The sequence below is a fragment of the Procambarus clarkii genome, chromosome 69 (assembly GCF_040958095.1).
Source record: "Procambarus clarkii isolate CNS0578487 chromosome 69, FALCON_Pclarkii_2.0, whole genome shotgun sequence".
NCBI lineage: Eukaryota > Metazoa > Arthropoda > Malacostraca > Decapoda > Cambaridae > Procambarus > Procambarus clarkii.
Genome location: NC_091218.1, coordinates 11,050,855 through 11,061,902, shown reverse-complemented (window position 1 = coordinate 11,061,902; position 11,048 = coordinate 11,050,855). Strand labels below are relative to the sequence as shown.

At 60.7% G+C, this 11,048-nt stretch overlaps 1 protein-coding gene across 1 annotated transcript in view; it reads right to left on the bottom strand.

The window, feature by feature from the left end:
• Nucleotides 1–3,536, bottom strand: part of LOC138355825 (MAGE-like protein 2) — a 17,822-nt gene extending 14,286 nt beyond the window's left edge. Inside the window, exons 1-2 of the mRNA XM_069311359.1 lie at nt 3,231–3,536; nt 2,479–3,096 (exon numbers count right to left, since the gene is read on the bottom strand). Of these exons, the coding sequence (XP_069167460.1) occupies nt 2,479–3,096; nt 3,231–3,536 (924 nt within the window). The remainder of the gene's footprint in view (nt 1–2,478; nt 3,097–3,230) is intronic.
• Nucleotides 3,537–11,048: the final 7,512 nt, after the last annotated feature.

Genomic DNA, 11,048 nt, shown 5'->3' with positions numbered 1-11,048 from the left:
TAGGAGTCAACCACAATGACTCTAGGGCCCCGAGGGCACTGTAGGAGTCAACCACAATGACTCCAGGGCCCCGAGGGCATTGTAGGAGTCAACCATAAGGACTCCAGGGCCCCGAGGGCATTGTGGAAGTCAACCATAAGGACTCCAGGGCCCCGAGGGCACTGTAGGAGTCAACCACAATGACTCCAGGGCCCCGAAGGCATTGTGGGAGTCAACCACAATGACTCCAGGGCCCCGAGGGCACTGTAGGATCAACCACAATGACTCCACGGCCCCGAGGGCACTGTGGGAGTCAACCACAATGACTCCAGGGCCCCGAGGGCACTGTGGGAGTCAACCATAAGGACTCCAGGGCCTCGAGGGCACTGTAGGAGTCAACCACAATGACTCCAGGGCCCCGAGGTCACTGTGGGAGTCAACCATAAGGACTCCACGGCCCCGAGGGCACTGTGGGAGTCAACCACAATGACTCCAGGGCCCCGAGGGCACTGTGGGAGTCAACCACAATGACTCCAGGGCCCCGAGGGCACTGTGGGAGTCAACCACAATGACTCCAGGGCCCCGAGGGCACTGTAGGAGTCAACCACAATGTCTCCAGTGCCCCGTGGGCCCTGTGGGAGTCAACCACAATGACTCCAGGGCCCCGAGGGCACTGTGGGAGTCAACCACAATGACTCCAGGGCCCCGAGGGCACTGTAGGAGTCAACCACAATGACTCCAGGGCCCCGAGGGCACTGTAGGATCAACCACAATGACTCCAGGGCCTCGAGGGCACTGTGGGAGTCAACCACAATGCCTCCAGGGCCCCGAGGGCACTGTGGGAGTCAACCACAATGACTCCAGGGCCCCGAGGGCACTGTGGGAGTCAACCACAATGACTCCAGGGCCCCGAGGGCACTGTGGGAGTCACCCACAATGACTCCAGGGCCCCGAGGGCACTGTGGGAGTCAACCACAATGACTCCAGGGCCCCGAGGGCACTGTGGGAGTCAACCATAAGGACTCCAGGGGCCCCGACGGCACTGTGGGAGTCAACCAGAATGACTCCAGGGCCCCGAGGGCACTGTGGGAGTCAACCATAAGGACTCCAGGGGCCCCGACGGCACTGTGGGAGTCAACCAGAATGACTCCAGGGCCCCGAGGGCACTGTGGGAGTCAACCATAAGGACTCCAGGGCCCCGAGGGCACTGTGGGAGTCACCCACAATGACAAAGGAAAGTTGACGTCGGGGAAGCAGTTGACGAACAACAAAGAAGAACAGAAAGTTGCGCCGTCAAGATGTTAGTCTCAGGAGGCAGCCGGTAGAGTGCTTTTATAGGTATATATAACTTATAGGTTTTATAGGTATATATAACCTATAGCTTTTATAGGTAAGTATATAACCTATAGCTTTTATAGGTATATATAACCTATAGCTTTTATAGGTTTATACAACCTATAGCTTTTATAGGTATATATAACCTATAGCTTTTATAGGTTTATACAACCTATAGCTTTTATAGGTCTATATAACCTATAGCTTTTATAGGTATATATAACCTATAGGTTTTATAGGTATATATAACCTATAGCTTTTATAGGTGTATATAACCTATAGGTTTTATAGGTGTATATAACCTATAGCTTTTATAGGTCTATATAACCTATAGCTTTTATAGGTGTATATAACCTATAGCTTTTATAGAATTATATAACCTATAGCTTTTATAGGTCTATATAACCTATAGCTTTTATAGGTCTATATAACCTATAGCTTTCATAGGTATATATAACCTATAGCTTTTATAGGTGTATATAACCTATAGCTTTTATAGGTCTATATAACCTATAGCTTTTATAGGTCTATATAACCTATAGCTTTTATAGGTATATATAACCTATAGTTTATATGGGTGCGGTAGCGGAGTAGCCTACACTGTCGGCAGACTACTCCGTTGGCATCTGTGAAGACGGCTACGGAGTGGGAAGGGAAAGGAGTTATCAGGAGAAAGCGTCTAGCCATTACGACTATATAGCACTGGGAAGGGGGTCAAGATAACGATTAGGGATGGGACGAGGGGAAAGGAATGGTGGCCAACCACTTGTGGACGGTCGGGGATTGAACGCCGACCTGCATAACGCGAGACCGTCGCTCTACCGTCCAGCCCAAGTGGTTGGACCACGAGTGACAAGAAAAGTGTTCAAGAAAAAGGTGTTTCATAACCGAAGGCGGAGGGGAAGCCTTTTCCATGCGGGATCATGTCTTGTAACACTTTGAAAGGTGGGGACCAGCCACGGGAGACTCCTCCAAGGTGGGGACCAGCCACGGGGGACTCCTCCAAGGGGGTACCAGCCACGGGGGACTCCTCCAAGGGGGTACCAGCCACGGGGGACTCCTCCAAGGCGGTACCAGCCACGGGGGACTCCTCCAAGGCGGTACCAGCCACGGGAGACTCCTCCAAGGGGGTACCAGCCACGGGAGACTCCTCCAAGGGGGTACCAGCCATGGGGGACTCCTCCAAGGTGGGGACCAGCCACGGGGGACTCCTCCAAGGGGGTACCAGCCACGGGAGACTCCTCCAAGGGGGTACCAGCCATGGGAGACTCCTCCAAGGGGGTACCAGCCATGGGGGACTCCTCCAAAGTGGGGACCAGCCACGGGGGACTCCTCCAAGGGGGTACCAGCCACGGGGGACTCCTCCAAGGGGGTACCAGCCACGGGGGACTCCTCCAAGGGGGTACCAGCCACGGGGGACTCCTCCAAGGGGGTACCAGCCGCGGGGGACTCCTCCAAGGGGGTACCAACCACGGGGGACTCCTCCAAGGGGGTACCAGCCACGGGGGACTCCTCCAAGGGGTACCAGCCACGGAAGACTCCTCCATGGTGAGGACCAGCCACGGGGGACTCCTCCAAGGGGGTACCAGCCACGGGGGACTCCTCCATGGGGGTACCAGCCACGGGAGACTCCTCCAAGGGGGTACCAGCCACGGGAGACTCCTCCAAGGGGGTACCAACCACGGGGGACTCCTCCAAGGGGGAACCAGCCACGGGGGACTCCTCCAAGGGGGTACCAGCTACGGGGGACTCCTCCAAGGGGGTACCAGCTACGGGGGACTCCTTCAAGGGGGTACCAGCCACGGGGGACTCCTCCAAAGGGGTACCAGCCACGGGAGACTCCTCCAAGGGGGTACCAGCTATGGGGGACTCCTCCAAGGGGGTACCAGCCACGGGAGACTCCTCCAAGGGGGTACCAGCACGGGAGACTCCTCCAAGGGGGTACCAGCCATGGGGGACTCCTCCAAGGCGGTACCAGCCACGGGAGACTCCTCCAAGGGGGTACCAGCCATGGGGGACTCCTCCAAGGGGGTACCAGCCACGGGAGACTCCTCCAAGGGGGTACCAGCCACGGGAGACTCCTCCAAGGGGGTACCAGCCACGGGAGACTCCTCCAAGGGGGTACCAGCCATGGGAGACTCCTCCAAGGGGGTACCAGCCACGAGAGACTCCTCCAAGGGGGTACCAGCCATGGGAGACTCCTCCAAGGGGGTACCAGCCATGGGGACAAGGACGGAACGACACAAGGTGAGAGAGTGTCAACATGAGCGGAGAGAGAGCCTGACGAGCGAGACCACCGTACAGGGTGGTGAAGGGGACCAGGACCACCGTACAGGGCGGTGAAGGGGACCAGGACCACCGTACAGGGTGGTGAAGGGGACCAGGACCACCGTACAGGGTGGTGAAGGGGACCAGGACCACCGTACAGGGTGGTGAAGGGGACCAGGACCACCGTACAGGGTGGTGAAGGGGACCAGGACCACCGTACAGGGCGGTGAAGGGGACCAGGACCACCGTACAGGGTGGTGAAGGGGATCAGGACCACCGTACAGGGTGGTGCAGGTGGTGAAGGGGACCAGGACCACCGTACAGGGTGGTGAAGGGGACCAGGACCATCGTACAGGGTGGTGAAGGGGACCAGGACCACCGTACAGGGCGGTGAAGGGGACCAGGACCACCGTACAGGGCGGTGAAGGGGACCAGGACCACCGTACAGGGTGGTGAAGGGGACCAGGCCCACCGTACAGGGTGGTGAAGGGGACCAGGACCACCATACAGGGCTGTGAAGGGGACCAGGACCACCGTACAGGGCGGTGAAGGGGACCAGGACCACCGTACAGGGCGGTGAAGGGGACCAGAACCACCATACAGGGCGGTGAAGGGGACCAGAACCACCATACAGGGTGGTGTAGGGGACCAGAACCACCATACAGGGCGGTGAAGGGGACCAGGACCACCGTACAGGGCGGTGAAGGGGACCAGGACCACCGTACAGGGCGGTGAAGGGGACCAGGACCACCGTACAGGGCGGTGAAGGGGACCAGGCCCACCGTACAGGGTGGTGAAGGGGACCAGGACCACCGTACAGGGCTGTGAAGGGGACCAGGACCACCGTACAGGGCGGTGAAGGGGACCAGAACCACCATACAGGGCGGTGAAGGGGACCAAAACCACCATACAGGGTGGTGAAGGGGACCAGAACCACCATACAGGGCGGTGAAGGGGACCAGGACCACCGTATAGGGCGGTGAAGGGGACCAGGACCACCGTATAGGGCGGTGAAGGGGACCAGGACCACCGTACAGGGTGGTGAAGGGGACCAGGACCACCGTACAGGGTGGTGAAGGGGACCAGAACCACCATACAGGGTGGTGAAGGGGACCAGAACCACCATACAGGGCGGTGAAGGGGACCAGGACCACCGTACAGGGTGGTGAAGGGGACCAGAACCACCATACAGGGTGGTGAAGGGGACCAGAACCACCATACAGGGCGGTGAAGGGGACCAGGACCACCGTATAGGGCGGTGAAGGGGACCAGGACCACCGTACAGGGTGGTGAAGGGGACCAGGACCACCGTACAGGGTGGTGAAGGGGACCAGAACCACCATACAGGGTGGTGAAGGGGACCAGAACCACCATACAGGGCGGTGAAGGGGACCAGGACCACCGTACAGGGTGGTGAAGGGGACCAGAACCACCATACAGGGTGGTGAAGGGGACCAGAACCACCATACAGGGCGGTGAAGGGGACCAGGACCACCGTATAGGGCGGTGAAGGGGACCAGGACCACCGTACAGGGTGGTGAAGGGGACCAGGACCACCGTACAGGGCGGTGAAGGGGACCAGGACCACCGTACAGGGCGGTGAAGGGGACCAGGACCACCGTACAGGGCGGTGAAGGGGACCAGGACCACCGTACAGGGCGGTGCAGGTGGTGAAGGGGACCAGGACCACCGTACAGGGCGGTGAAGGGGACCAGGACCACCGTACAGGGTGGTGAAGGTGGTGAAGGGGACCAGGACCACTGTACAGGGTCGTGGAGAGGACCAGGACCACCGTTCAGGGTGGTGAAGGTGGTGAAGGGGACCAGGACCACCGTACAGGGTGGTGAAGGTGGTGAAGGGGACCAGGACCACCGTACAGGGTGGTGAAGGGGACCAGGACCACCGTACAGGGTGGTGAAGGTGGTGAAGGGGACCAGGACCACCGTACAGGGTGGTGCAGGTGGTGAAGGGGAAAAGGACCACCGTACAGGGTGGTGAAGGGGACCAGGACCACCGTACAGGGTGGTGAAGGTGGTGAAGGGGACCAGGACCACCGTACAGGGTGGTGAAGGGGACCAGCACCACCGTACAGGGTGGTGAAGGTGGTGAAGGGGACCAGGACCACCGTACAGGGTGGTGCAGGTGGTGAAGGGGACCAGGACCACCGTACAGGGTGGTGAAGGGGACCAGGACCACCGTACAGGGTGGTGAAGGTGGTGAAGGGGACCAGGACCACCGTACAGGGTGGTGCAGGTGGTGAATGGGAAAAGGTCCACCGTACAGGGTGGTGCAGGTGGTGAAGGGGACCAGGACCACCGTACAGGGTGGTGAAGGGGACCAGGACCACCGTACAGGGTGGTGAAGGGGACCAGGACCACCGTACAGGGAGGTGCAGGTGGTGAAGGGGACCAGGACCACAGTACAGGGCGGTGAAGGGGACCAGGACCACCGTACAGGGCGGTGAAGGTGGTGAAGGGGACCAGGACCACCGTACAGGGTGGTGCAGGTGGTGAAGGGGAAAAGGACCACCGTACAGGGTGGTGCAGGTGGTGAAGGGGACCAGGACCACCGTACAGGGTGGTGAAGGGGACCAGGACCACCGTACAGGGTGGTGAAGGGGACCAGGTCCACCGTACAGGGTGGTGCAGGTGGTGAAGGGGACCAGGACCACCGTACAGGGTGGTGAAGGTGACCAGGACCACCGTACAGGGTGGTGCAGGTGGTGAAGGGGACCAGGACCACCGTACAGGGCGGTGAAGGTGGTGTAGGGTACCAGGACCACCGTACAGGGTGGTGAAGGTGACCAGGACCACCGTACAGGGTGGTGCAGGAGGTGAAGGGGACCAGGACCACCGTACAGGGTGGTGAAGGGGACCAGGACCACCGTACAGGGTGGTGCAGGTGGTGAAGGGGACCAGGACCACCGTACAGGATGGTGAAGGTGGTGAAGGGGACCAGGACCACCGTACAGGGTGGTGAAGGGGACCAGGACCACCGTACAGGGCGGTGAAGGGGACCAGGACCACCGTACAGGGTGGTGAAGGTGACCAGGACCACCGTACAGGGTGGTGCAGGTGGTGAAGGGGACCAGGACCACCGTACAGGGTGGTGAAGGGGACCAGGACCACCGTACAGGGTGGTGCAGGTGGTGAAGGGGACCAGGACCACCGTACAGGGTGGTGAAGGTGGTGAAGGGGACCAGGACCACCGTGCAGGGTGGTGCAGGTGGTGAAGGGGACCAGGACCACTGTACAGGGTGGTGCAGGTGGTGAAGGGGACCAGGACCACCGTACAGGGCGGTGAAGGGGACCAGGACCACCGTACAGGGCGGTGAAGGGGACCAGGACCACCGTTCAGGGTGGTGAAGGGGACCAGGACCACCGTACAGGGTGGTGAAGGGGACCAGGACCACCGTACAGGGTGGTGAAGGTGGTGAAGGGGACCAGGACCACCGTACAGGGCGGTGAAGGGGACCAGGACCACCGTACAGGGCGGTGAAGGGGACCAGGACCACCGTACAGGGTGGTGAAGGGACCAAGACCACTGTACAGGGTGGTGAAGGGGACCAGGACCACCGTACAGGGTGGTGAAGGGGACCAGGACCACCGTACAGGGTGGTGAAGGGGACCAGGACCACCGTAGAGGGTGGTGAAGGGGACCAGGACCACCGTACAGGGTGGTGAAGGTGGTGAAGGGGACCAGGACCACCGTACAGGGTGGTGAAGGTGGTGAAGGGGACCAGGACCACCGTACAGGGCGGTGAAGGGGACCAGGACCTCCGTACAGGGCGGTGAAGGGGACCAGGACCACCGTACAGGGTGGTGAAGGGGACCAGGACCACCGTACAGGGTGGTGAAGGGGACCAGGACCACCGTACAGGGTGGTGCAGGTGGTGAAGATGACCAGGACCACCGTACAGGGTGGTGAAGGGGACCAGGACCACCGTACAGGGCGGTGAAGGGGACCAGGACCACCGTACAGGGTGGTGAAGGGGACCAGGACCACCGTACAGGGTGGTGAAGGGGACCAGGACCACCGTACAGGGAGGTGCAGGTGGTGAAGGGGACCAGGACCACCGTACAGGGCGGTGAAGGGGACCAGGACCACCGAACAGGGCGGTGAAGGTGGTGAAGGGGAAAAGGACCACCGTACAGGGTGGTGCAGGTGGTGAAGGGGACCAGGACCACCGTACAGGGTGGTGAAGGGGACCAGGACCACCGTACAGGGTGGTGAAGGGGACCAGGTCCACCGTACAGGGTGGTGCAGGTGGTGAAGGGGACCAGGACCACCGTACAGGGTGGTGAAGGTGACCAGGACCACCGTACAGGGTGGTGCAGGTGGTGAAGGGGACCAGGACCACCGTACAGGGCGGTGAAGGTGGTGAAGGGGACCAGGACCACCGTACAGGGTGGTGCAGGAGGTGAAGGGGACCAGGACCACCGTACAGGGTGGTGAAGGGGACCAGGACCACCGTACAGGGTGGTGCAGGTGGTGAAGGGGACCAGGACCACCGTACAGGATGGTGAAGGTGGTGAAGGGGACCAGGACCACCGTACAGGGTGGTGAAGGGGACCAGGACCACCGTACAGGGTGGTGAAGGGGACCAGGACCACCGTACAGGGCGGTGAAGGTGGTGAAGGGGACCAGGACCACCGTGCAGGGTGGTGAAGGTGACCAGGACCACCGTACAGGGTGGTGCAGGTGGTGAAGGGGACCAGGACCACCGTACAGGGTGGTGAAGGGGACCAGGACCACCGTACAGGGTGGTGCAGGTGGTGAAGGGGACCAGGACCACCGTACAGGGTGGTGAAGGTGGTGAAGGGGACCAGGACCACCGTACAGGGTGGTGCAGGTGGTGAAGGGGACCAGGACCACTGTACAGGGTGGTGCAGGTGGTGAAGGGGACCAGGACCACCGTACAGGGCGGTGAAGGGGACCAGGACCACCGTACAGTGCGGTGAAGGGGACCAGGACCACCGTTCAGGGTGGTGAAGGGGACCAGGACCACCGTACAGGGCGGTGAAGGGGACCAGGACCACCGTACAGGGCGGTGAAGGGGACCAGGACCACCGTACAGGGTGGTGAAGGGACCAAGACCACTGTACAGGGTGGTGAAGGGGACCAGGACCACCGTACAGGGTGGTGAAGGGGACCAGGACCACCGTAGAGGGTGGTGAAGGGGACCAGGACCACCGTACAGGGTGGTGAAGGTGGTGAAGGGGACCAGGACCACCGTACAGGGTGGTGAAGGTGGTGAAGGGGACCAGGACCACCGTACAGGGCGGTGAAAGGGACCAGGACCTCCGTACAGGGCGGTGAAGGGGACCAGGACCACCGTACAGGGTGGTGAAGGGGACCAGGACCACCGTACAGGGTGGTGAAGGGGACCAGGACCACCGTACAGGGTGGTGCAGGTGGTGAAGATGACCAGGACCACCGTACAGGGTGGTGAAGGGGACCAGGACCACCGTACAGGGCGGTGAAGGGGACCAGGACCACCGTACAGGGTGGTGAAGGGGACCAGGACCAGCGTACAGGGTGGTGCAGGTGGTGAAGGGGACCAGGACCAGCGTACAGGGTGGTGCAGGTGGTGAAGGGGACCAGGACCACCGTACAGGGTGGTGAAGGTGGTGAAGGGGACCAGGACCATCTTTCAGGGTGGGGCAGGTGGTGAAGGGGACCAGGACCACCGTACAGGGCGGTGAAGGGGACCAGGACCACCGTACAGGGCGGTGAAGGGGACCAGGACCACCGTACAGGGCGGTGAAGGGGACCAGGACCACCGTACAGGGCGGTGAAGGGGACCAGGACCACCGTACAGGGCGGTGAAGGGGACCAGGACCACCGTACAGGGCGGTGAAGGGGACCAGGACCACCGTACAGGGCGGTGAAGGGGACCAGGCCCACCGTACAGGGCGGTGAAGGGGACCAGGACCACCGTACAGGGCGGTGAAGGGGACCAGGACCACCGTACAGGGCGATGAAAGGGACCAGAACCACCGTACAGGGCGGTGAAGGGGACCAGGACCACCGTACAGGGCGGTGAAGCGGACCAGGACCACCGTACAGGGCGGTGAAGGGGACCAGGACCACCGTACAGGGTGGTGAAGGGGACCAGGACCACCGTACAGGGCGATGAAGGGGACCAGGACCACCGTACAGGGCGGTGAAGGGGACCAGGACCACCGTACAGGGTGGTGAAGGGGACCAGGACCCACAGGAGCATGACGGTCACGGCGCGACACACGCGACAGTGTGTTGTGAGGACCGGGCAACGTAGTGATCCCGGTGGTCCAGGAGAGACAGGACGCCAGTGTCAACACACAGCCTGAGGGCGGGAGTCGAACCAAAGGCACCAGAGCTGAGGCGCAGCACAGTAGAGTGCAGAGCATCAAGGCGGCCAAGAGTGGTGGGAGAGACAGAGGAGTAGACAGTTATAACCAACTTTAGACAGCACGAGAGACAGGAATGTAAATAGAGAAGTTTATGTCATCAGCTCCCACAGGAAATATGGGACAAGATATTAAGATAAGAGCCTTATTGAGCATTCACCCCGGAGATAAGAGATATGCGCCGACCAAGACAAGCGGGAGATAACCTTCAACCCCCAGAAAATTTAGCAGAATCTTAATACAGAAGAGGACGACCTCAGAGCAACAATGGTGGACCAAGACCGACCTGCTTCACAATAAAGGTCATCGCACAAGTCTTAGTTAAAGAGAACTTGAGGCCATGATCGGTGGCCAAGATGGCCCGGCATCATGCAAGTTGTTGTTGTCGTTGGAGGAAGGCCAGTCATCACCCTGGCATTGTAGAGGGCGTCATTATAGAGGGCGAGTCATCACCCTGGCAGTACAGTGAGGGCGTCACTATAGAGGGCGAGTCATCACCCTGGCACTGTAGAGGGCGTCACTATAGAGGGCGAGTCATCACCCTGGCACTGTAGAGGGCGAGTCATCACCCTGGCAGTACAGTGAGGGCGTCACTATAGAGGGCGAGTCATCACCCTGGCACTGTAGAGGGCGTCACTATAGAGGGCGAGTCATCACCCTCGCACTGTAGAGGGCGTCACTATAGAGGGCGAGTCATCACCCTGGCACTGTAGAGGGCGTCACTATAGAGGGCGAGTCATCACCCTGGCACTGTAGAGGGCGTCACAATAGAGAGCGAGTCATCACCCTGGCACTGTAGAGGGCGTCACTATAGAGGGCGAGTCATCACCCTGGCACTGTAGAGGGCGTCACTATAGAGGGCGAGTCATCACCCTGGCACTGTAGAGGGCGTCACTATAGAGGGCGAGTCATCACCCTGGCACTGTAGAGGGCGTCACAATAGAGGGCGAGTCATCACCCTGGCACTGTAGAGGGCGTCACTATAGAGGGCGAGTCATCACCCTGGCACTGTAGAGGGCGAGTCATCACCCTGGCACTGTAGAGGGCGTCACTATAGAGGGCGAGTCATCACCC